General features: G+C 42.4%; 1 protein-coding gene across 3 annotated transcripts; it reads right to left on the reverse strand.

Moving 5' to 3' along the window:
- Positions 1 to 622: 622 nt before the first annotated feature.
- LOC139459517 (uncharacterized) lies at positions 623 to 27,518 on the reverse strand. 3 transcript variants are annotated; one of them, XM_071241033.1, is made up of 15 exons: positions 27,389 to 27,518; positions 20,372 to 20,496; positions 18,619 to 18,967; positions 16,152 to 16,295; positions 15,046 to 15,234; positions 13,789 to 13,943; positions 11,513 to 11,687; positions 8,956 to 9,091; positions 7,488 to 7,652; positions 6,355 to 6,448; positions 4,932 to 5,126; positions 4,696 to 4,729; positions 3,469 to 3,618; positions 1,790 to 1,891; positions 623 to 977 (listed from the first exon to the last, which is right to left on the reverse strand). In XM_071241033.1, exons 3-15 carry the CDS (start codon positions 18,947 to 18,949, stop codon positions 703 to 705), a joined length of 2,145 nt encoding a protein of 714 aa, XP_071097134.1. In that variant the 5' UTR covers positions 18,950 to 18,967; positions 20,372 to 20,496; positions 27,389 to 27,518; the 3' UTR covers positions 623 to 702. The 3 variants fall into 3 exon arrangements, with proteins under 3 accessions (XP_071097134.1, XP_071097133.1, XP_071097135.1); XM_071241032.1 differs by lacking the exon at positions 20,372 to 20,496; XM_071241034.1 differs by lacking the exons at positions 20,372 to 20,496; positions 27,389 to 27,518 and adding an exon at positions 27,171 to 27,194.
- Between the last annotated feature and the right edge of the window lie 255 nt (positions 27,519 to 27,773).

A 27,773-nucleotide genomic window follows, 5' to 3' on the forward strand; every position in this document is an offset into this window, starting at 1 on the left:
TAGAGGCAGATAAGCATTTCGGTCATAGCTTCACGGCACACAATTGGCCGAACATTTTTTCCACATCTTTTTCAAGAAACCAAGCAATCCGAGTTGATCTTCACAGCTAACATTATGTTTTTATTTGTTTAACGCCGAACTCAGCAATATTCGAACTCAATCACGGCGGTCTGTAAATAATCGAGTCTGGGCCTTGTTTGTTTCTTGCTTAACTCCGCACTCAGGAATGCCCCAGCTATATGAAAGCTGTCTGTAAATTATCGAGTCTGGACCAGACAATCCAGTGTTTGAGATCATGAGCATCGATTCACGCAATTGTGATACGATGACTTGCATCAACCAAGTCAGCGAGGCTGACCACCCGATCCCGTTAGTCGCCTTTTAGGACAAGCATGGGTTGCTGAAGACCTATGCTATCCCTGATCTTCACGGGTCGAGTCTGGACCTGACCATCCATTTATTGACATCATGAGACTTGATCTAGGCAATTGGGATACGATGACATGCATCAACCAAGTCAGTGAGCCTGACCACCCGATCCCTGTTAGTCGTCGCAAACGTTGATCTTCACGTTGTGCAAAATGATATCTATTCATAACACCCACACGCGTTACATAAATTATTTATTGTCATCATACGTCACACGTCAGTGTAAAAACAGTGTACAAGAACATGAATCATAAACATACAAACAATTACATATCACATCAAATGTTGATAAAACACGCTGGAAGCCGCCGAGCCGAGATATTCTAGCCAGGGTTGGGTTGACAAAGGTGCAAATGACGGCTTGGAATCGCTATTGGATTCTGGTGGTATGGAATATTTATTGACCCCCGTCATGATGTCAATCCTGGATATGATGGTTGAGAATTTCATCATGGTGTAGCTGAATCGACTGTCTCTAAGACGCCCCTCCAGCAACCCCAAGTGGATCAGATCCAGACTCCCGTCACCATCCACGTCGGTAACAGCATCTACAATGGAGGGAGTGATTTCACGCATGTCACCGTATCGGGGTGTGGGGGGATGGGGTGGGTCGGTTGAGGGGGTTGTCTGTATGCGTGGTGGTGTCAGGGTCGTTTGTGGTGGGGATGTATACAGGAGCACCCTTTTGAATCATACTTATACTTAACATATACAATTATATAACTATCACTTAGTGACTTCTTTACAACAAACATGATAATTAATTGAATCCAGAGTAATTTGGGGCTAATTTCCCGAATAAAATATTTACATTTATCCAACATATATACTGTTGTATCAATGAATACTGAACTGTTGTATCAATGAATACTGATCTGTTGTATCAATGAATACTGAATTGTTGTATCAATAAATACTGAATTGTTGTATCAATAAATACTGATCTGTTGTATCAATGAACACTTAATTGTTGTATCCATGAACACTGAACTGTTGTATCAATGAATACTGAATTGTTGTATCAATGAATACTGAATTGTTGTATCAATGAATACTGAACTGCTGTATCAATAAATACTGAACTGTTGTATCAATGAATACTGAATTGTTGTATCAATGAATACTGAACTGTTGTATGAATGAATACTGAATTGTTGTATGAATGAATACTGAACTGTTGTATCAATGAACTGTTGTATGAATGAATACTGAATTGTTGTATCAATGAATACTGAACTGTTGTATCAATGAATACTGAACTGTTGTATCAATGTGTGTCAACCACCATGGATGTCCTTGTGTCAATAGCGATGCCCCCGTTAATTGCCGGATCAGTGTAGCGGTTGATGTTGTGTATTACCTGTTGATCTGGAGTCGGGAAGCATCACTATACACATGGGTATTTTCCCAGTGGACATGTCGGCATGGAGACATCCCTCCTCGTCTGATCGGGGTAGGTAGTCTGAAATAATAATAATGATAATAATGATTGATGATGATGATGATGATGATGGTGATGATGATTTTTTGCACCAACATTCAAATGTCTGGTATAAACATTCGATCCTCGTAGACAGGTATAATCATCTAATCTTCATAGTGTTATAGCGTGAACATGCATAAAAAAAACCATAAAAACTGCTAAAAAATTCAACATTCAAAATGGCGGCTGCTGTCGCGGTAACTCTGACGATGTGGTTGCCTTTTGATAAATCAGGATATGTAGAATACTTAAATTGTGAGATACAGAATACATAGATCATGAAGGGAGTCAATAGAGTGTGACTTACCGGTCAGTAGTTAGTTAGGTAACAAACACGAGTTACTCGTCTGATATGGGTTTTAAGGAATGAAAATTATGTATGAGGACATGTGCCAAGGTTGGTTGGGCTCGAACACTTTGTAAAGATAGTTTCATCGTTTTAAGAGTAGTGCGGGTTTTACAGTCAGCTGATCGAGTCGAATTTCGGTCGTTCCAGTTTCCCACTCTGTGACGCGCCTGTCCTATTCTGTCCAAGTAGTTGTGTATTGAGAGGTGGACTGAAGCTTAGTAAAGATAAAACTTTAAATCTTGTGTTGTGTAAATACTTGTATGCGTGTGTTTAGGTAGATAATCAGGAGCAACGGTCGTCGGACACCTCACTCCCGGACAGAGCGGCCATGTGAGTTGCCGAGTATTGTCTTAAACTGACCTTGGCGACACTGAACGGCAATACGCATAGGTGACTGCTGCAGGGTACCATAAGTTACGACAATAGTCAGGTATAAACACCCGATTCTTAAATTCTGGTATAACCACGCAATCATCATAGTCAGGTATAAACACCAAATCCTCATAATCAGGTATAACCACGCAATCATCATAGGCAGGTATAAACACCAAATCCTCATATTCAGGTATAACCATGCAATCCTAATAGGCAGGTATAAACACCAAATCCTCATAATCAGGTATAACCACGCAATCATCATAGGCAGGTATAAACACCCGACCCTCATAATCAGGTATAACTACGCAATCATCATAGGCAGGTATAAACACCCGATCCTCATAATCAGGTATAACTACGCAATCATCATAGGCAGGTATAAACACCCGATCCTAATAATCAGGTATAACCACGCAATCCTCATAGGCAGGTATAAACACCAAATCCTCATAATCAGGTATAACCACGCAATCATCATAGGCAGGTATAAACACCCGACCCTCATAATCAGGTATAACCACGCAATCATCATAGGCAGGTATAAACACCCGATCCTCATAATCAGGTATAACCACGCAATCCTCATAGGCAGGTATAAACACCCGTTCCTCATATGAGGTATAACCACGCAATCCCCAAGTGATGTAGGTCTCAGACGTTTACCACCATGGTGAAATCAACGAAACGAGCATGGGTATGGTCCTGACAAGCATAATAGGGGCGAACCGGGATTCGAATCCACAACTATAGGTTTCTGGTGCACAGCGACTGGGCGACTCGTGCCCCCTGTTGGAGTGTGACAATGGCACGAATCATAAACCCGTCCTACCGTAATGGTATTTTTCTCCTGGTGTTAGATGTAAAGGGAGAGTACTCTCCGCGTTGTTCCTGTCCACGAGAAAGACCAGCTCGCTCAAGTGCGTAAGGTCATTATCGCATGTAACGTGATCTTCCTTAAATTCTCTGATGAGTTTTTTACCTGTGAACATAAAATTGACATTTCACTACTTTGCAGACACAATCTCATTCCAATACGATACCACTCAGCCGAAAGCTCTGAAAACAACTCACAGCAGGTCGCAACGGAAGCACCCTGAGCGAACTTTGACCGACCAATCTAAATGAAGGATACGAGGGTTACTGCGCCAATCAGAAGTCAGCTTTCTAAAACAATTCGGCTTCATTTCTTTAACACCTCGATTGGGAATTTTTTATTTTAACAAGAAAAAACAATTAAAGCACACATATTCCTGCAATGGAACGCCCGTTTAGATGTAGATGCCATAGAACTCAGGAAATATAGATTACATTTTATTTTTCACCTGACGCGACCTCCTTCAGATAAAATTAAGCATAATAAAAGAAAGATCATACAGAACTACTCAAATATAAATTAAGACATTCTTGAACCATGGATGTTGATTTCTTAGATTTTCTGTAGAAGTGAAACCCGACCCATCCAACGTTGGAACTTATCCAAACCAATTTCAATAACCTTTTCAGTTAATGTTGCATCATAATTAATAATATTACAAAAATATGCCGTCGGCCTATGAGAGTACGAGCTAACACAGTGCCAACAGATGACAAGAAATCAGTATAGGTTAAACATGTCATAAACTGAGCCTAAGAAGCTTTTGAAAAGATATTTTACCTATAACCCAAACATGTAACGGTTTTCAGTATTGCTGTAGGGGCGGTTGGGTAGCCTAGTGGTTAAAGCGTTCGCTCGTCACGCCGAAGACCCGGGTTCGATTCCAGACATGGGTACAGCGTGTGAAGCCCATTTCTGGTGACGCCCGCCGTGATATTGCTGGAATATTGCTAAAAGCGGCGTAAAACCATACTCACTCACTCACTCAGTATTGCTGTAAACCTGTATGTATTCTACGTACGGCAGCGCCATTTCTATTGACAAATATTTTCCAAATAACGTGTTATATAAATCTGTCGGTCCTAAATTGTCATACAGCAAGCCGTTGCGATTTCTGGAAATTCTGCATAAATCCATATACGTAATACCCTGGGGATATACAACATCAACACATATACTTACACTCGTCACTCTCGTCGCTGTCTCTTTTGGTTATCTGAAATGCATTCATTCTGTGTTATGACAACCATTACTGTAAATTAGCAAAAGCAATGCATTTTTGTGAGTAAGTATTGCTTCTTTAAAAAAAGATCCCACGCCCCAAGTGTGTGGCTATCCCTGACTATGAACCCTTAGTCGCCTAACAGGACAAGCAACAGAGTGACCGATTCTAACCCACCGGTCAAATGTCTACTCACAACTCGCTGTGCCCCCACGCCATGGGCCTCCCCCCTCGTTCCGTTTCCCAGGGTAGCGTTCTTTCCCCTCATCTTGACCATGAAGTAGTCCAGGTGCTTTGTCCTTGATCTTAGGACAAGGTCCGAGGACATCTGATACATGCGGGAGTGGTCCTTCCATAGGATGCTGCCGTCCTCACCGTTCAGTATCACAGTCTGGAAGAGGTGAGGTGAGGTGAGCTTAGGTCAGGTGAGGTGAGGTGAAATTGGGTCGCGTCAAAGATTATTGCACTTATATAGTTACGTGCATGCATGTGCGCGTGTGTGTGTGTTTGTGGTTGCTTGTACTAGTCCGGACTGATGTGGAGTTATAGTGCTAGCTCACTGAGATACCATGCCGCAGTTTAACATGAATACCCTACTCAGACACAGTATACTCCGAACCGAAAAGTCCTTGTTTTAGCCCCTGAATGCCGAACGCCAGACAGGGTAACAACCAGTACCATCTTTTAACGTCTATTGGTATGAGGCGGCCGGGGATCAAACTCCGGACCTTCCGCTCTTCGGGCAGACGCTCTACCACTAGACCACCGAGGCGGTCAGTCTTGAAGAGAAGACAAGACAACATACACTACTGTTCAAAACAAACAATTCATCGTATCTTACCTACTTTTAGAGACCGACTATTGAATTATCAGAAAATGAGGAGCCTGGAATTTCTGTTGGAAACATCTTTAAGTGATTACACCTTTCAAATGAGAAAACATGACACATTTTGAGTGCCGAAACCAGGTATGGTACTTTCGAGCTTAAGATGTTTTTTTGAACGCCAAACTCAGAAATAAACTCGAATTTGGAGCAGGCAAATTAGTGACCGAGGTATGACGTAAAACCCTTAACATGTTATAACAATGATCAATAAAGGTTAACTTGGGTTATATACCTACCTCTACGGGTTTTATATCCAAAGTTTTAAAATCGATTATTGTTATTGTAACCCAAAGGTGCGAAATCTTGATTTATCAAGGGTCGATTACATTTTGTAAGTGAGTTAATATTTTAATACGACAGTAACCCGTATCACGTCCAAGTTTCGGAGCAACGATCAACGCTGCCGGTTTAAGATGGTCACACATTGTATCCTTCCAGTTCTTAGTTGTCATCTCTTCAGGCAAGCATGGTGCTGAACAGAGATTTCGCTCTGGCTTCCCGACTCTTGTCATTTGAAAATGACTAAAGAAATTAAAGCAGATATGGAATGCTTATGCGTTTTGGCTTAGGGAAAGCCTAACGGTTCAAGCGTTCGCTCGTCACGTCAAAGCCCTTGGCTTGAATCCCCACGTGGGTACAATGTGTGAAGCCATTTCTGTTGTCCTCCGAAAAACCAAACGAATTTTCTGAGCTAACTCGATCATATTACATAAAGATCTTTCCCATGTCTTACATCTGCGCCGTGGTATTTCGGCCACGCCCCGCTGCTCCAGTGAACTATGAAGTCCAAGATGTCGTCGTCGTTGAAGTAGCCAGGTGCTGGTGTGCTGTAAAATGTCACAGATGTTGTACAGAAATCATAACAGACACGTTGAACATGTTTTAGAGAATAACCAACGCACTAGGAAACACGGATCGCGTGTCCCCGTTTACTAAATTCGTAATAATGTGTGATCCTATTGTTCAGATGACGTCAAGTGATATATAGGGTCACAATGAAAATCACATGGTAAAATCAAATGGTCTTTCACTTTCCAACTTGCGAGTGGATAATGCGTTGCCCGTCACGCCGAAGGACCCGGTTCGATTCCCTACATGGGGAAAATGTGTGAAGCCTATTTCTCGTGTCTCTAGAATGTTGCTAAAATCGGCTTAAAGGTATACTCACCCATTCACTATCTAACTCACTCAAACAGGGATACGTCTGTGATGGGGAATGAACAGCCCAGACGCGAGTGAAGAACGCAGAAATTGATAAGCAGGATTACATCTCAATTTAATTTTTTTTTTATTTTTATTTTTTTAAATTTGTGTAACCTTTAAAGCATTCAGGTAATACGATATTGACACCATGTCAGCATTGATAGCTGTTGGAGGTAGCCCAAGTTGCAGATACGAGTACTTGATGACACGGCAGCCACTTTTGTTGTTTACTTTTACATGGAATATCGTCATTTTGATGCAGGCAGAAATATGTGACCGTTTATATTTGATTCACATGCAGCCTGTAAGCATGGAAAATATTGTGCCTCTTGCATCCAAACTGTTGGGTGTGTACTATACACCCTTCGTTGTAAGGCTCAGAACATTTCAACCATCCCTCGTATTGTGATGTGTTACTTATTGTAAGGACCTCTTATAACCTCCATTGGTCTCTGAACATTTGTTTTATTTTCTAACATACTTTACACAGTCGTCGTATTATTGAAATATCCGCTTAGACTCACGATTGAACAGAAAATGGAACCTTAAGAGACATGTTTTTTCTCTCTCTGTTTATATCGACGGCCAATTACTGTATGGTTTAACATAGGCAAACATTCCCTTAAGCTTATCATACAATCAGATCACAGGCATTTAGTTTACCTGTATGATTCCATATTTGGAAAAGGTCTCCGCCATTTTTCCGTTAACGTCTTGCCGTCCAGCAATACCATGGCTCCTTCGAACACCGACACTAGGACGTCCTTCTCTCCGTCGTTGTTGACATCAACGATGACGGGTGGTACCATGACACCTTTCATTTGACCCCTAAAATGAAAGAAAGAAATACTTTTGGGTCACGGGGCGGTCGGGTAGCCTAGTGATTAAAGCGTTCGCTCGTCACGCCGAAGGCCCGGGTTCGATTCCCGACATGGGTACAACGTGTGATGCCCATTTCTTGTGTCCCCCGCCGTGATGTTGCTGGAATATTGCCAAACGGCGTGAAACCATACTCACTCACTCACTTTTGGATCACTGAATTTTGGGAAAGAGACCCATGCCGTTAACGAGCCGAGATTTAACTTAATGAGCACCACCCCGGGTTTTTTTTATATTGGACAGATACATATATCTCATTGACTAATCGTGACTTAAATCATGGTTGTCACATAATTCGGTAAAATGTTTAGAAATATCACAAAGCTTGGTTGCATACTCCCCAGGAAGCTGAGAATGACAATCGAGTCCACACTGACTGGTTAATGATTTAGAGCCTTGAGCATGTTTTAAGGTGTGGATTTGGAGCATTATATACATGCACGTTATTATTATCTAATATGTGGGAATCTATGAGTCTTCTGTGTGGCTAACTATTTACTATGACGTTGAAACAAGGTGATTTTCTTAATTTCGAACACAGGTCGATAAAACAAACTCGAAAAGCCAAACTTAACAAAGCAGCGGCGCACCGTGTTTAAATGTGAAAACTCTTGACCAGTGGGTGACCATGCATCTTCCGAGGCAAGCGGGACCGGGCGCTTTCTTAACGTTCTCTGGAAAATACGGACCATGATGTTGTCTCGGAAAGTGTACTTTGTTCCTTGTTTAACGCCGCACTCAGCAATATTCCAGCTATATGACGGCGGTCTGCAAAAAAATCGACTCTGGACCAGACAATCCGGTGATTTGCATCATGGCATGTGTTATGGGACACGATGACATGCATCATCCAAGTCAGCGAGTCTGACCACCCGATCCTGTTCGTCACCACTACGAAAAGCATGGGTTGATGAAGACTATTTCTAACCCGGATCCTCACGGGTGAGACAAACATGGTTTGCTGATCGAAGACCAGTTCTAATCGGAGTCTTCATGGGGCACAGTTCATACACTGCAGCAATGTAATGTCGGTTTTTAACACATCCAACAAATGGAGACATAACTTTGGAGGTTCCATGGACAGTATCTTAGAAATGGAGTTTTAAGAAATATTGAGGGTCTACAAAAGTTACTAAAGCTCACACATTTTCTCATTGTTTTGTAAGAAAGTTGGCTCTGAAAACAAGCATGGAGTAATGGAGACCTATTCTGACCCTTACACCCGATGGGTACGTCACGTCACCTTGCTTACCTATGTAAGTACATGATGACGTTATTCGAATCTTTAGGAAGAAGCTTCTTCCATCCAAACTCCCCCTCAGATTGCGGCACGACCTTTTGATCGGTCAAAGTGTAAAGGTCAGGCAGTGTGATGGCCATAAGGTCACCTGAAATGACATGAATGCAATTGTGTCACAAAACAGAGACACAACTTAATCAGTTTCTATTGAGACCTTTGACATGAGTGAAAAAATGAATTTATACATCTAATTTCTAGTCGGCGCATCCTCATTCATAATGATGCTGTATGTAACTTCATCCACTCAAATATAAATAAACTTTGTTTATCCGAACTCTTGTTAACCGTAATCTGAAGGAGCAGGAAGTAGCTCTGAAATGTCGTGACAAAGAATAAAAGAAGTTGTTATCCATAATAATATTATGTGTCATGTATTCATCTTGTTAACTGGACATAGCGTTTTGGACAATGTACAATTAATGTCCCGAAAGAATCCTTATCGGACAAACAATCGAATTATATCTAGTCGCGAATATATTGCTATATGATATATTGCTATATGGGAAATTTGAGTTAACAAGGTGTTTTAAACCACACCTGAAGTGTTTGGACACAACTCGGATATAGCCAATGGTCGGTCAAAACGATATAAATATTATGTCTGAAAAACAATGTATGTTATCGTTCACATGAATAGTAACTTTCGGACACAGCAAACTGATTTCTTTCTAAGAAAATAAATGACTTTGTGAACTATGTTAAGCTTTCTACGCTCAACTGACACTCTACACTATACCATTCTCTAGTATTCATACTTTACAGACTAACGGGATCGGGTGGTCAGGCTCTCTGACTTGCCTGATGCATGTAATTGATTCCAATTGCGTGGATCTTTAGTTACCATAACTGGTTTGTCTGGCGCAGGCTCATGATGTCAATCACTAGATTGTCTGGTCCAGACTCGATTATTTACAGACGCACGTCATATAGCTCTAATACTGTTGAGTGCGGCGTTATACAACAAACAAACAAACAAACATCCTATTACATGTAAGATATATACCATGGACCCATTCGCCACCATAACTTCGTGTCGGAAATGACGTCACCATCCCCAGCTCCCTTATTGCTAACTTGAACATAATTTCTATCGTTTGAAATCATCAACCAATCAAAACATATCTTCTAAATCCGAGTTTGGCAAAGACCTACAGTTCAGTTCACGGCCACCTCCGAGTGTGAGTGAGTTGGGTTTAACGCCACTTTTAACAGTATTCCAGTTATATCACGACTAAGGAGGGCAACGCTGTACACCGAATTGCCCCTGGCGCACCCGTGCCTCTAAAAAGCTCTAAAGAAGCATATTCTTTGTCATAAATCTGACTGTTGACACATGTCATGTTTCTGTATTGGAGTGTGAGTGAATGATTGAGTTGGGTTGCCGCTATGAACATAATTCTAGTTATATCGCGGGGTGTCAGCTTAATGTGGGAGGAAAGCCCGAAGTGATGCAGGTCTCAGACGTTTACCACTTCGGTGAAACCCATGAGCACGGGTATGGTGCTGACAAACCTAGAAACATAATCGGGGCGAACCGGAATTCGAACCCACAATCATAGGTTTCTGGCGTGTCCAAGGGACGCAACTCTGCACATCGAATCGCGGCGCCTTAGACGACTGGGCCACCCGTGCCCCCCGGCCACCTCCGAGCGAGCCACAATGTAGTAAAGATAATCAGCAGACTGATATCAGTTTTACTGTTAGCTGACTACTGAGACAGAGAGGGAAGTCCCCATGCCACAAGGCGTTTCTTATTGGATTTGAGGTGGCTCCGAGGAAGTCGAGTTGAGCACAAGCGATATGGTTATGAGGTAGTTTGATAGGACGGTTATTTTTAGCGTAATCCCATTCGAACCAGACTCAAACCGAGGCTATGGTGGCGTAAAGCGCTACAAAATACTTGCATCAGTCCGTTCAGTTTGATTTCAGAAAAAGCGCGTTTGTCCTGAGAAAAAAGTGAAAAGTCCTGTCACGTGACATGCAAATTAGCCTGTGGCAGTGGTGTAAGGTCCCCACTGCGCCGGAATGTGGAATGAGTTTAGGGTATTTATCATGATCAAACGGAGAATATTTTTTTTATTAATATGATACACTTGATAATTAGGATGCATGATATGGTTGCTGGAGACTTCATGATTAAAACTCAGACATGTCTTCTTTCATTTCTCAGTTTACGGATCAGATATGTTTCACAAATGTGAAATAAAATGAAACTTTTCTTTACATTCTGTTTACTTCCCGCCGATACCATGAACATCCGGGTTAAAAATAGGTCTTCAGCTACCCTTGCTTGCTGTAAAAGGCGACTATGTTTGTCGACTCCTAAAAGGTGACTAACGGGATCGGGTGGTCAGGCTCGCTGACTTGCATGGATCACTTTCTAGACATTTGTGAAAATAGGTTATATCATGTTCATGTTTATTTAGAAATCCTATCCAATGTATTGAAATAAAAATTCGTTGTCCATGAAAGAAACAGAATACGCTTCAATGTGTTTGTTTTGACTGACCTGGCACCGTCTCCCCGCCGCTTCCAAACAGCAGGTACTGGGATCCGTCTCTGGCGGTATATTTGACTGGTGTCATGTATGTTTCCTTACTGTCCGGCATCACCATGTAATTACCAAGGGGTGTTCCGGTTGCCCCTGACAAAATAATCAGGCGTCCTGCGGTACGGTTGTGGATCTGATCAGAGGACAACATAAGCCAAATTGTAAAATATTAAACATCATAGAATAAGCAGTCTCGATTATTCAACAAAACAGTTTTCATTTGGCGTAAAAGGAAAAATGGCGGTGAAAATTATATGAATGGATCACTGAAAATCATGAAAAGAGTGTATGTAAAATATCATCAAAATAAGTTTTGGTGCTGATACTTTAACGATATTTATTTTTAAAAGTCATTTTATCTGACACGTTTTAAGAATTTCATCGTAACTGAAGTGCCGCTCAAAGCTACGTCATACCTAATTCATTCACTTACTTTTTAAGTTGTGATAACTAGAATCACTCACACTGAACTCCGACGGGGCGGTGGGGTAGTCAAGTGGTTAAAGTGTTCGCTCGTCACGCCGAACTCCTAGATTCGATTCCCTACATTTGTAAAGCCCATTTCTGGTGTCCCCCACCGTGATATTGCTGGAATATTGCTCAAAGAGGCGTAATTACCCAATTAACCCACTAACCCAAATGTACCGCAGCTTCACAAGTAGTGCCCAGAACGTTCTTAAAATACCTTTACACAGACAACGTTGCGCCCAGTCTGATAACATATTAACTGTCTTTAAAAAACATATATATTATTTACCTTATTCGACAACTACCCATTGTAACATCAGCTACTCTCAATTTTAGAATTGCTCACGAAAATGGTGTTTGTGATTGAGAAGAGATATTGTTTTGAGTGAGTGAGTGAGCTCAGCTTCAGACATGATGCAAACAGTGATGTAGCTCATTTGGAGGAAAGCCCAGAGTGGCAGAGGTCATGTATGTTTTACCATTATGGCGACAACAACGAATCATCAAGAGTTGTAATTGTTTAGAATCTGAGATTTGAACCCAGACCGTGAGGGGTCTGATTGCCAAGACATGCGACCCGTGAAGATCCGGAATAGAATCGGGTAAGAATAGGTATTCAGCAACCCATGCTTGCCGTAAAAGGCGACTATGGTTGTCGTAAGAGGCGACTAACGGGATCGGGTGGTCAGACTCGCTGACTTGGTTGATACATGTAATCGATCCCAATTACGTTGATCGATGCTCATGATATTAATCACTGGATTGTCTGGTCCAGACTCGATTATTTACAGATCGTCGTAATATAGCTGGAATATTGCTGAATGCGGCGTTAAACAACCAACCAACCAACCAAACCAAGACATGCATCTCTGTACAGCGTAACATACACCTACAGGACCACCCCTGCCCTCTGTACAGCATGACATACACCTACAGGACCACCCCTGCCCTCTCTACAGCATGACATTCACATACAGGACCAGCCCTGCCCTCTGCACAGCATGTCATACACCTACAGGACCACCCCTGCCCTCTGTACAGCATGACATTCACATACAGGACCAGCCCTGCCCTCTGCACAGCATGACATACACCTACAGGACCACCCCTGCCCTCTGTACAGCATGTCATACACCTCCAGGACCACCCCTGCCCTCTGTACAACATGACATACACCTACAGGACCACCCCTGCCCTCTGTACAGCATGTCATACACCTACAGGACCACCCCTGCCCTCTGTACAGCGTAACATAAACCTACAGGACCACCCCTGCCCTCTGTACAGCGTAACATAAACCTACAGGACCACCCCTTGCCCAGTGTCACAGCATGACATAACTGAAAAGCACAGACAGAAAACTCTTTGAATCGATAAATATGCATAAGGTGCAGGCTAGTTTTATTTCAGGAACTCGCCGAGTTCCACTATCACAGCAACCACCATTCTTGTGATCAAAAATGGTTTTATGAGCGGAGCCGATGTGCACGGTGGTGACTCTGGTGTAAGAATGACTGAAACAAACGCGCAGACGCGTATTGAGGCTGTCACGTGATTACATTTAGCTCGTGATTCCCGTGCATATTTCAACCTCAATGGACTCAATGGTCAGAGCAGGTGTCACCCTACGAGTTTGAAGCTCGACTCACTTCTGTGGTTGTCAGGAGAGAGCACTTGTGTAGCTGGGTGGGCTCAAGTTTAATGTAATTGGCAATTCTTTGACAGATACGTGACATGACAGAAGTTGCACTCACTCACTCACTCACCTCAGGTTCAATGTTGGGATCTCCGCCGTGGCTGACAACAATGTCCTCCACTCCATCACCGTCGACATCCGGTAAGGCCACTGCCTGGTAGACGTTCCACGTCTGTGTGAAGTGGGAGGGGTGATCAGCGCCGTCGGAGTACCACAGCGTCTTGCCTGGAGAGTTGTAGAGTGAGAGAGTTCAATCACACACAAACATATACTGATTCCAAGAATCCAAAGACCTCAAACTAGTCAGAAAACCAGTATCAATGGGTATGGTTAGAATGTGTTGCCATCTTTATTTTGTGTCATCATGCCGAAAGGGAGGAGGTGTAGCCTTGTGGTTAAAGCGTTCGCTCGTCACGCCGAAGATCCGTGTTCGATTCCTGACATGAGTACAATGTGTGAAACCCATTGCTGGTGTTCCCCGCCGTGATATTGCTGGATTATTGCTAAAATCGGCGTTAAACTATACCACTGGCCACTGGTTTGTAACTGGAATTCTCGAGCGTGTTCTCGGTCCAGCTTAAATCTGGAAACATGAAGACCGACAACAGACTATGATTCTTTACTATTTCAGTTTGCTCAGGCTCGAGTAAATTGATAGGTCAGTTAAAAGTCATAAAAGTTTAAAGGGGAAATCATGGTACATTTGTTTGTTTGTTCTTTAACGCCGAACTCAACAATATTCCAGCTGTATGACGGCGGTCTGTAAATATTCGAGTCGTGATTGGTATCATGACCATCGATCCACGCAATTGGGATTGATGACATGCATCAACCAAGTCAGCGAGCCTGACCACCCGATCCCGTTAGTCGCCTCTTACGACAAGCATAGTCGCCTTTTACGACAAGTATGGGATGCTGAATACCTATTCTTACCCGATTCTTCACATATCTAATAAATATGAATATCTGTGTTCATACGAAGAAAACACAAAACATGATCCTGGAATCCATTTCGTTTCAATATACCATGACATGCAATCGCTTCATTTAAATCCCTTTAATCCCAGGGGATTCGGGGCTAGAGCTGGCCTCAGCAACCTGTTTGTCTTAAGGAGCGACTTATAGGATGGGGTGAACAGCCTCATTGACATGGAGATTGCATGGTACATTGCTCATAATGTCAGTCACTGGTTTGTCTGGTCCAGACTTGATTATGTACAGGTCCCCGCCATATAGCTGGAATAATACTGAGCACTGTGTTAAACAACGAACACGTCTAACAATAAGTATACTTGTCGCCAAATGTTTGTCGTGTACAAGCGCCCACCCTTTCTAAGATCCACCGCCTGTACCGTCGACTGTCGGCCGGTTACGATGCAGTCTTTGGCGCCGTCAAGGTTGACGTCGATGTCACACATCATAAGCATGACCTCTGACCTGGTAGGGAGACGCCATAGCTCCGTACCGTCGGTACCTCGAAGGGCAAGAAGAAACCCCACACACGGGTAGGGTAAGTCTAAAAGACAAAAGTACAAATTGATGTGTAGCTCATCGTATGGATTGTTACTAATTATTATTATTATTAAGTAATTAATCTACAGATTTGGTGTCTCGATGACAGACGGAATACTTTTCTTTGGGACATATCGGGAGACGGGTAGCTAACTGGTCAAAGCGTTCACTCGTTACACCGAAGAACGGGTTCTATTCCCAAGAGGGGTACAGTGTGTGGAACCCATTTCTGGGATTGACCCCCTTGGTTTTGCTGGAATAGTGCTAAATCGGCGTAAAACCCGACTCTGTATTTTCTCTTTCGTCTTTGCTTTAAAGTTTGTTTGGTTTGAGTAAAGAAATCAATTTCAAGAGTATTCATATAATATTCATAACGTGTGTATAAATGTAATATGCTAGGTAACCCACGCCATGCCTGTCGGTCTAACCACTTGACTGACCAGTCATAAATTCAGAGTCCGTAATTTTGTCCATGATATCCAAGCTTGTCGACGTGTTTTTACCAATTGAAAGATATAAGTATTAAAGGTGAACTTTCATAACACTATTATATTTTTAAAATAATAAAGTCTATGTACAGTGTAATTGCCTATCCTCTATAGATCTGAACGAAATGAGAAATAAATGTCACATGGCTAAATGTATCTAGAACTATCATTGATAAAGTCAGTGATACGTACATATTCACTGCGCGTTCGGTTCCAAATTCATTTTAGCACGGTTAAATCTACTGGTAACCTAGCTCTACATTGAAAACGCAGTATGCTTATCTCCTAATTATATTCATAAAAAACGTCCTTCTTCTTCTTTGATTCCTGGGAGCGTGCTTAACTCCTGTGAGGTTAATTGTTTAGGTAAGCACATTTTGACACCACACAAGCGCTGCACCATAGCTCACCTTACAAAAGTCAGTCAACCTACTTTTCTGTTCACAGTATTTCTTGAGACTGTTGTTCTCAGTGAGCGAGTTGACACTGGACAAGTCCACGCCGTGAGCGAGCCCGACCAATACGTCCGGCAGACCGTCACCATCGATATCCGGGGTTCGAACACACGACTCCGTACCTTGCCAATGTGAAATTAACAGTGGAAGTTTTAGATAAATATATTTAACTGTAAGTTCCAGAGCTCCAGATAAGCTGCGTATTTGCGTAAAATACGCAAAATAAATTCGCCATTGCCTAATAAAAAAAACGAACAGTAAGTAAAATACCACTCTACGTAATTGCCCAGTGCATTGCATAAAAGCATTGCTACATTTCTCTAATGGGTCATTATACATGCATATCGCTGTTGTGAATTCATGCGATTTGTCATTAGCCTCCAATGATGTCTTCCCATTGTTCTCCAGTTGGGATAAATCTCATAAACAGGGATGTTATTATATCCCTGCGATTTTATATACTATCCCGGGGATTATATTAATACAACGCCCGTTTATATTGTAACATATGAATGTTTCTCGCTTGAAATGTATTTTGCATTTTAACACAGTCTATATTCCCGCGGGGCGGTTGGGTAGCCTAGTGGTTAAAGCGTTCGCTCGTCACGTCGAAGACCCGGGTTCGATTCCCGACATGGGTACAATGTGTGAAGCCCATTTCTGGTGTCCCTCGCCGTGATATTGCTGGAATATTGCTAAAAGCGGCGTAAAACCATACTCACTCACTCACTATATTCCCGCGGATCGAACATGTAACAGATGCGCTGACAAATCAGAAAGGTTTTTAAAATGTCTTTTTCAAGTACCTCTTCGCCAGTAACACATAGTTTACGCCCGTTAGGTTCATGGAAAGTATGTTTGAAACATAAATACGTCGATAAAGTTTCTTTTTTCGGTTTATAAGCTATATAAAACACTTACCCTCGGGTTTTTATGAGATTTAAAACCCTCATTCTCGGGATAAAACCCTCTCACGTGTACTCCTACACTCATATTACACACTTGGGGAAGCACACGAACAGGTACAGAGTAGAAGACCCCCGAAGCAGCCTTTAATAGTATAACATTGGTGTGGAATTATCTATAAGACTGGACTCAGGGGAATAAAGTTATATTGAAAACTCGAAAGAAAACCTTCAATACCCACAGACAGTAATAACTGTCTCAAATAATTACCAGGAACCATGTCTAACCTGTTTATTTAAACTGTAACGAATAATTTCCGACAAGCGGATCGAATTATATATTCGTTTCATGCAGTTTTTTCTATAGTTCCGAATTCCAGAGAAGCCTTGTTACCTGAGTTTAATTAACTCGATATATCGTTTAAGACGAGGTCACTTCATCGTCCCCGCAGAATCCCGAACGTTACATGATATCTGTACACTCTTTTCTCGAACAACAGATAACTCGATGTTTTTTCGATGATCAATGGTTTCGCTGTACGTGCATCTTATATTGATCTTTAAAACCGAACAACCGAATCACTTTGATGGTTAACTCCGGATGTAACGAATTTCGGAAAAATAGAACTGAGTTGTCACAAAGACAACTTTTCAATTTACACTGTGACTATAGTTCAAAGAAGACGAGAATGCGGGATGAAACGGAAACAGACCCTTCGTGAGGTCGTTCAGAGTGCAAATTCGTTGTAAGTTACATAATACGAATGTTCAGACACTTCCTGTCAGTATTGTATAAAAAGAATAGCGTACAACATTTCTTTACGAATGTTTCTCAGTATACATGCAAACACTGAAAAACATGAAACCAGAATGTGTTGGTCTGTCGGTCATCCAACTCATTTTATACATATTGCTGAGTTATGTCCCAGGAATGTATATGATCGTGGGTTCGAATCCCGATTCTCCCTGATTGTTTCTAGGTTTGTCAGCACCATCCCCATGCTCGTGGGTTTCGGGAAATTGGTAAGATTTTGTATCTCAGTTTCCACTAAAGTAATGAAGGTCTAAGGCATGCATCACTTGGGCTTTCCTCTTATATCAAGCTGACACGTCGTGATATAACTGACAGTTCAAACTGGCTTAAACAAAACCCTATCACTCACTCATTCGCTATTATAATACAGAGAGTGAGTGAGTATGGTTTTGCGCCGCTTGTAGCAATATCCCAGCAACACCACGACGGGAGACACCAGAAACGGGCTTCGCACATTGTACCCATGTCGGGGATCGAACCCGGGTCTTCGACGTGACGAGCGAACGCATAAACTACAAGGCTACCCCACCGCCCCTTTTATAAAACAGGATGGTAGGACGGTAAAGTGGTTAAAGCGTTCGCTCATCACGTCGAAGACCCGAGTTCGATTCCTCACATGAGCACAATGTGTGAAGCTCATTTTCTGGTGTCGCCTGCTGTTATATTGCAGGAATATTGCTTAAAGCGGCGTATATTTAACTCACTATTATAGTACACATGACCTACCTGTAGCGTTTAAAACAACACGCCATCCAGGGATCGGTTTTCCTGTCGGAATACCCTTGAATATTTGCTCCGTGTGACCCTTGCCGTGAAATAAAGTGAAGGCCACAAACGTCACCGCGACAACGGCCCCGATGCTGACGATGACGAGTGCGACCACAGCATACAGGTTGACGCGCCGGCGCTTTCTAGGGGTGGAGAGAAACGGGTCCAGCAACAAGGGGCCGTTAGCTTCTGCTTCTAGTCTGGGCCCCCGGGCGTGAATCCCCTCACTCTCCTCGTCACTCGTGTCTTGCTGCTGAAGGGGGAAATATTCGACACCCTTCTTGGACATTGTGAGCTTTAGGGGCCGCTGAAACAACACAAATGAACAGTTTCATTACTTGGGTTAAGTTAAATATACACCAAAACAAAAGTGGTGCTGGGTCGTTGGATATCCTGGTGTTATCCGGCTTTCCAACATGGTTAAATCATTTCTGGTGAGGTGAGGTGAAATAGGGTTTAATGTCACGTCCAAGAATATTGCCCTCATATAGGCACACGTGTGTGTGTGTGCGTGCGTGCGTGTGTGCCTGCGTGAGTTTGCTTGTACTAGTCCGGACGAATGCCGATTTTATAGTGCTACACCAGTAAGATACCATGCCGCAGCTTAAAATAAATAGGCCACTCCGAAAATAGTAAAAAAACTATGCTGATTCCGAGCCGATCAGTCCTTGTTTTAGCCCCTTACTGCTAAGCGCAAGACAGGGTAACAACAAGTACCATCTTTTAACGTCTTTTGCTTTACGGCGGCCAGGGGATCGAACACGTGTACCAGACCTTCCGCTCCATGGGCGGACGCCCTACCACTAAACCACGGAAGCGGTCACATGTCTGATGTCCCTCGCATTGATATTTGTGGATTATTGCTAAAAGTGGCGTAAAACCATACTCCCATCTGTGGCAATGAGTGCGTTTTATTTCACGTCACAGTCGGCAATACTACAAATATATTGCGCCTCTAAATAATCCTTGTCTAGGCGTGGCAAATAACAGATCTGTTACAAACCTTATGTGAGAGCATGTCTTGTCAATCTCACCCAATAGAAACAAACAAACAAACAGCATTAGTGCCTATATGATAAAAGTTGTGACTTTAGTGTGCGGCAGCCGTTTGTCTCTCTATCTTACACGGGAAAGTATGACAGAGTCCTGGTCTCTGAGTAGATATCGACCCGTGAAGATCCGGGATAGAACAGGTCTTCAGCAACTCTGGCTTGCCGTAAATGGCGACTATCCTTGTCGTAAGAAGCGACTAATGGTCAGGCTCGCTGACTTGGTTAATGCATGTCATCACATCCCAGTTGCCTGGATTGTCTGGGCCAGACTCGATTATTTACAGACCGACGTCATATAGCTGTAATATTGTGGCGTTAAACAACAAACAAACAAACAAACAAACTGTAAAGATATCGGGTCACAAATGTAATGCAACGCATATACTGTCAATAACCGCACCGCGTGACTCATTCGTTGGGACAGCCCGTGAAGATCCGGGTTAGAATAGGTCTTCAGCAACCTGCGTACAATGTGTGAAGCCAATTTCTGGTGTCCCCCGCCGTGATATTGCTGGAATATTGCTAAAAGCGGCGTAAAACCATACTCATTCACTCTTCAGCAACCCATGCTGGTCATGAGACGCGACTGTATAGGGGCATGTGTACTAACACTTATAAAGTGAAAACAAGCCATTCCGCCGATAAGAAATAGTATTTACAGTATTGACGAAAATTGCAAGTGCTCTTTTCAAGAAATGTCCATTTTGCTTGCGATAAACATCATCATTGAGTTTGGTCACGTGGTCACAATCCGGATCGGCAGTCAGTCGGTTATCAGCACGAACTGAAAGAAAAATACGTGCAGATGTTGTATTTGAAGCGCTTTTGACCAAGGTCACTGGTAAATATACCTCTCGCAGTCACTGACTGTCGATTATTACCCGGATTGTAACCACGTCATCAAAACTCAATGATGATGTTTATCGATAAGAAAAGGGACATTTTGTCGTATGCATGTCATCGTATCCCAATTGCGTTGTTCGATGCTCATGATATCAATCACTTGATTTTCTAGTTCAGACTTGATTATTTTAAATTCATATCGGTCCTATTGCGGAGTGCGGCGTTAAACAACAAACACATTCGTGAGAACATGAAATAGATCTCTGTTTATAAAAAAACAAAACACCAACGCTACTAAAAAACGTCAATTCCCACAATAATAAGGAGCGTGAATGAACAGTGGACATACATTTACACGTGACATTTGCGTTTAACTTCAGTTTGTTCAACTTTAAATTAATATTTGTTTTTTGAAGATTCGGGATAGAATAGGTCTTCAGCAACCCATGCTTGCCGAAATAGGCGACTATTCTTGTCGTAAAAAGCGACTAACGAGATCGGGTGGTCACACTCACTGACTCTCAATTGCATGCATAGATGTTTATGATGTCAATCACTGGTTTGTCTGGTCCAGACTCGATTATTTACAGATCGCCGTCATATAGCTGTAATATTGCTGAGTGCGGCGTTAAACAACAAACGAAGGAAAACGAAAGAAACATACAAGAAATTAACTCAGCTGGTAATCGTAGTTCAAAGGTTAAATACATTACATCAAAATATCCATTGAACCCGAGGAACCTCCAAATAGGTACAACAGAGATGTAATTACCCCCATGGCCGATTGTGTGTCATCGTACGCCGACGTCGTGGTTAATTGCTCATAATATCATTTACTAGATTGTCTGGCCCAGACACGAATATTCATTTGATGTTTGAAACAGCATATTTACTTTGCCCGGCAATGGGCCGATAATACCCTCGGATATATGCGTGTTTTTGTCGCCATAAGGGACTTGAAAACATTATCTCTCAATCAGAACACATTTATCTTGAAGTAGGTACAGAATTGACACAGACGCCTCTTTCTGTCAGCGAGCAAGGAATGGTGTACGATAATGGGCAATGATAAAGATCTGTGGTGTCCTATGTCCTCCCCTTGGTTTCATCAAAGACATCTGACACGCTTGCTTCTGATACAACCGTATAGTACATGCGTATGCTTTGTGTGTTGTTTAATGCCGCGCTCAGCAATATTCCAACTGTATGATGGCGATCTGTAAATAATCGAGTCTGGACCAGACAATCCAGTGATTGACATCATGAGCATCGATCCACGCAATTGGGATCGATGACATGCATCAAACCAAGTCAGCGAGCCTGACCACCCGATCCCGTTTGTCACCTTTTACGACAAGCATAGTCGCCTGTTACGGCAAGCATGGGTTGCTGAAGACCTATTCTACCCCGGAACTTCACGGGTCACATGCGTATGCAGCGTGGTATTTAGCGAAACAAGGTTTCGAAGAACGTGCGACGTAACGTCATTTATATAATAATACAGGTGAAGACTGACGAGTGACGTGAAACATGTATGACATATTAGAGAGAATTTAACGCCGCGTTTGTGTCAAAATTCCAGCTATAAGGTGAGGTTAAATTGGGTTTAACATCGCGTCCAAGAGTATTGCACTTATATAGCGACGTGCATGCACGTGTGTGTGTGGCTGCTTGTACTAGTCCGGACTGATGCCGAGATACCATGCCGCAGTTTAACATGAATACCCAACTCAGACACAGTATACAGACTCCGAGCCGACCAGTCCTTGTTTAAGCCCCTTAATGCCGAGCGCCAGACAGGGTAACAACAAGTACCATAGTTTAATGTCTTTTGGTGTGACGCGGCCGGGGATCGAACCCGGGACTTTCCGCTCTCCGGGCGGACGCTCTACCACTAGATCACATATTGTACGCATATGGGGAATCGAACCCGGGTCTCCGATTCAGTGTGACCAGGGAAAGCAGTAATACCAAGTGATCGCTGTTTCCTACTTTGAAGTTTATTTTATTATTGGAAATTCGTTAACAGATCATCCACACGTTTGGAAAGTTTGAAAAAATATCAGTTTTAATTGTATTCATAATATGTGTCATTTTGAGTCGTCAGATGCGTCAATCAAGTAATTAAATCACGTTTGATAAAGTAGGTAGGAAAAATGCCAGATAATAGGGCACATCATTGAGTGAGTGCGGTGTTTCAAAGGGTTGCATGACCTCACAACTGCTGTCCGTGTGAACATATCGGCAGCATGTCAAGCATGTGCACGTGTAGCACGGACTCACATCACAGGTGTCATGTCAAAGGCTTTGCAGATAGCTTTGCACGTGAAATACGTGCATTTTCTTATGCGATATAATTGCTGCAATAAAGAAAGATATTTATTCAGTTAAAGGCCTACTGGCCTAAAGAACAAGTGATTGATAATATAAGCTAGCTCAGTCACGTGAAATTATCACATGGATAGGTTAACTGCTGTACCAGCGAAGCTGGTGATAAAGAAACTTGTCAACAGAGGTAGTATATTAAATATTATCAGAATTTAATATATTTACAATTGATTGTTTGTGTTTAACCGTATTGATAGTATATGGGATGAGTTTTATTCTTAAATTTGTGTATTAGCGGTAATGTGTAATGTTTTTGCGAGGTATAAAATTATAACTGTTTTTGATGGATGTGAATGTTTTAAGGCCAAATGAAATGTGTTTCGCGTTTCTCATCACTGACCGACCCTAAAAAACGGCCCGACACTTCTTTTCCTTGCGACATATTCTACATTCCGTTCCGCATTTTAAGATTTCTATTCCGAAGTTACATTATTTTACGTGACCCGTTTCGACGACCGTCAATGCCGCTCGGAATATTGAAAATTATATGGAAATCTTATTTATGTAAATTGTTTTCAATTAGTATTATACGTTATTTAAGTTGGAGTCGATTTTAAAATGAAATAAAATAATTAGAATTCGACTTTTCTTCAGATTGAATGTGAAGAGAATCAGCGCTATATACATTGAGACGCGCTCTCCGTACACATATGCGACTAGCATAGTGCAAAGATTTCAACAATGATTTTGTATAAGTATAGATACGTGCAAAATCACGCCACGCAGATTCAACCCCAACAAATCCTATCACTGTGTATCACGAGTGTTGACATATGATATCGTGGATAGCTTTGAGCTATGGCCTGTACTTTTTAAGTGTCCTCGAAGCACCGAGTACGTAGATGTACACACATAAAACAGTTTTTATTGACCAATGATATCCTACGAGGCCTTCAATGTGTGTGTGTGTGGTGTGTGTGCGGTGTGTATGTGTGTCTGTGTGTGCATCTACGCATTCATTTGCGGGAAGACACGCGCTTTGTAAGAATACAAATGCCGGTTTTCATAAACAATTCGCTCCTGATATTTGGTTGGACTTCTCTAATCATTGAAATCAAGTGGCTGGTCGAATCGTTCAGTCATTTTGCTGACATTTCACCCTGAGCTTGTTTCATAGCTATGTTGCTATACCCTGTAACGCATGCAGGTGTTACCGTATACCCCAATTCGTTCCTCGTTTAGCTAGCTGTTCTACTTAAGACCTTAGAGAAGGAGGGAGCGTTCAGCAATGTTCAAGCAATATGGCGGCCGGGGACACTAGAAAATATGCTTCACGCATTGTACCCATGCATGTTCGTAATCGGACATGGCGCAGCGAGCAAACCCCATTTACCTCACCTCTAAAACTATATACAGTCGAACACCATTGTGTCGAACTTACGGTTGTCTCGAAGTAAAAGTTTGGTCCCTGCGTATTCTTTCTTTCTTTATCATTTTCGGTTGTGTCGAACCACGGATAACTCGAATTATTTACGGTGGTTCCATCAACTTCGACACAACAGTGTCTGATGTACTTATATCAGACTTAATCACTTACCTCAATATAGTTTAGGTTGGAGGCAAATGGCGGCCTCCACGGAACCGCTAACGGGTTTCGTTTTCGATCTGAAGTTTCATTTAATAGTTCATAGTTCTAACGGGTCGGCCAGTAGCCTGCAGTCGTGACACATTGCTGAATATAAACGCTCGGAAACTGAGTCTATACGGTAACTACAGCCAGCTCGAACACATTCTACCTTATCAATGACAAATGAGAGTTCGTGTTAGGACAGGTGACCCACAAAACAGGTAAAACAAAACACTAAAATCAAAAACCATATTGTACCTGTACTTACCAACAAAATTTAAATCGAATCGTTCGTTTTCGCAGCCTGCACATGTCAACATATGTTCTGATTAATCGTTCTCTTCCTGAGATTTTATGGAACAACACAATATTGGATTTACGAATGAACGGATGTTCATGTAGGCATTCTTAATTCAGACTTTAAACAAGGTACTTACAGTAATTTAAAGCGAAACTTTAAGGTCAGTATTCTCCACGTGAACAATATATGTCGACAAGACGACGCTATACGACAAATATTCTTCTTTACGTTTTATTGACAGTCAATTCGGTCGGAAAGCCGTTTATGACCAACACAGTTTTGCACTTTGATGACAGACTCCGGGTACATAATCTCAACATCAAACACACACGGGGTACCGACAGGTGGATATTTGATCATGCGTGAGCCTTTACGTAAATACATGCATTCATGGATAGATCTGCTGTAAGATACCGTGTATAAACTTCATTATTTGGGAGAGGTGTTTAAGGGGATCGTTTTGAAGTTAACATACAACAAAACGCCTTCCTTTTCTGTGTGTATAGTGCAGACGTTTAAGGGCGGAATGAAGCCGTCATCGTTCTCTCGTGACGCTGGGGATGCAGTTGTTTAAGAGATAATGGCTTTACAAGTCAGATAAAGGCAGTTGTCTTTATGTAGAAACACAATCGTTCAGATTTTCCTCATTTGGAATGACAGCAGCTTCAACATGAAAAAAACATGAGAAAACTCGATCTCTGTCGCGTTTCAAATTGATGAGTGAGTGAGTATGGTTTTACGCCGCTTTTAGCAATATTCCAGCAATATCACGGCGGGGGACACCAGAAATGGGCTTCACACATTGTACCAATGTCAGGATTCGAACCCGGGTCTTCGGCGAGACGAGCGAACGCTTTAACCACTAGGCTACCCGACCGCCCCTCAAATTGATGATGATGATCATCATCATCATCATCATCATCATTACTAGTAGCAGTAGTGGTGGTAGGAGTAGTAGTAGTAGTAGTAGTAGTAGTAGTAGTAGTAGTAGTAGTAATAGTAGTAGTACAAGCGCTTTCCTTGTTTTACTGAACGCAATGTGGAAGAATAGGTCTGTGGTCTGTCGCGGTAACTTGACTGTATAACGTGCATGTCACGGTGACCCGATTGCATGGATCGACACTCATGCTTTCGTTCACTGGTTTGCCTTGTCCAGACAATCATTTACTGACTATCTTGATATAGCTGATGCATTCCTTATGAGGGCGATATGCAACATTGAACACGATCGATTATGCAAAGTGGATTGACATTATCTGATATGTACAGCATTATGGTGATCCCCGGGCCGCGTCACACCAAAATTTGTTGAAATGTGGTGCTTGTTGTTACCTTGTCTGGCGCTCGGCACAATGATGTGAAACAAGGACAGGTCGGCGTCTGGGTCAATAAACTGTGTCTGAGTGGGATATCCATGTTAAACTGCGGTATGGTATCTCAGTGATTTAGCACTTTACAAACAGTATTAGATTGGGACAAGTACAAACAGCCATGCGCGCCGCTATATAAATGAAATCTTCACTACCATCGTTGCTACTATTACTACAACCACAACTACCTCTACTGCCACGGTCTATTATCACCACGTCTACTACCGCTGCTACAATCGCCACTACAACTCCTACTACTATTACGACCACTACTACTCCATTACCCCACTACAAGGCATGTCCTGCTGCTACAGTTGCTACAGCTGTAACTTCTTCATCACGTCTTAGTCAGTAACATCATCCGAACAACATCCCCGTCACGAGACCGATAACAACCGGTATTACAAATTCAGCTCGGCCACGTATAGACACAACTACATATCCTTAGCCAGGGCCGCGCTACTCCGTACACATGCCCCTATCATGCACTTTAGATTTATAGAAGATGATTTTTATTCAAGTGTCACGCATTGTAAAGCATCAACAAGACTTTAATATTTCGGGTGGCTATGTAAAGTGCCCGGTCAATATGACCCATGAGCCATGAGAGTCTTCACTAGTCATAAAACATGTATAGATAATAAGCAAACAATTAAAATAAACTTAAAAAACATTAATACAAACACTCCCGCTCCCACGACCCAAAATACGCACGTCCTTCCTTGCATCCATAAACACATCTCGCATACCCCCCCCCACCCGAAATACACACACATACTCACATACGCACACATATATATACACACATACACACATATACACACATATATACACACACATATATATACACGCATACATACACACCGGTCATTCCTCACTATACCCCTAATCCATCTCACTATATCTACGTTAGCCCTCGTATATCCGTTTACGTGCCCACACTCACCCTCCCCTCCCCCAGACTCGCAATTCCAAACTATAGCCGCTACCTCACAGCTAACGCGTCCATTCTGACCGCCGCACACCGCGTATAGATATTTGTGATTCAGTTCAACACACCCAACCCAAGCCCCTTCGACCTACAAGGTAAATATACCTAACTGGATACATTACCCGCAGCGCCAACAGCGAACATGAGATCAACCACACGTACAAGTAAAAATAGTTGACAAAATTCGTGTGAAATGTGTGACGAAACAGATATTACCTGAACGTGTGTTCCATGTTGTAAACTGTTGTCAACAGTCGGCTTCCTCAGTCCCCGCTATACCACTGAAAGTAGCGACAATTACCGCGAACCGTCACTTCCTTGTTGAGAGAAGAGCCTGCCCACTCAAGTGTACCGTTCTGCGCTGTTTGTTTTGTTTGACTGGCCATGCGTTTGTTCGTAAACTTGACATCCGGGATAACTATATTTAGAATATATCTTTACGATTGCTTTACAATAGGTGTGTAAATCATTGTTACTTCATTACGTTTAGGCCGGTATACATGGTACAGAACCCGTAAATCTCCGCGTCAGAAGTGGTCTCCAGCAACCCATGCTTGTCTTAAGAGGCGACTAACGGGATCGGGTGATCAGGCTTGTTGAC

The sequence above is a fragment of the Haliotis cracherodii genome, unplaced genomic scaffold (genome assembly GCF_022045235.1).
Source record: "Haliotis cracherodii isolate W230 unplaced genomic scaffold, xgHalCrac1.p SCAF_13, whole genome shotgun sequence".
NCBI lineage: Eukaryota > Metazoa > Mollusca > Gastropoda > Lepetellida > Haliotidae > Haliotis > Haliotis cracherodii.

Bases quoted from the DNA above. Each gene is read 5' to 3' on its own strand.
- LOC139459517 (XM_071241032.1), bottom strand. From the start codon at position 18,949: ATGTCCAAGAAGGGTGTCGAATATTTCCCCCTTCAGCAGCAAGACACG. The intron at 13,944-15,045 runs GTGGGCGCTTGT...ACAACTCTCCAG, and splicing joins GGCGGTGGATCTTAGAAAGG to GCAAGACGCTGTGGTACTCC. The intron at 6,449-7,487 runs GTAAACTAAATG...GACATTTTACAG, and splicing joins CCAAATATGGAATCATACAG to CACACCAGCACCTGGCTACT.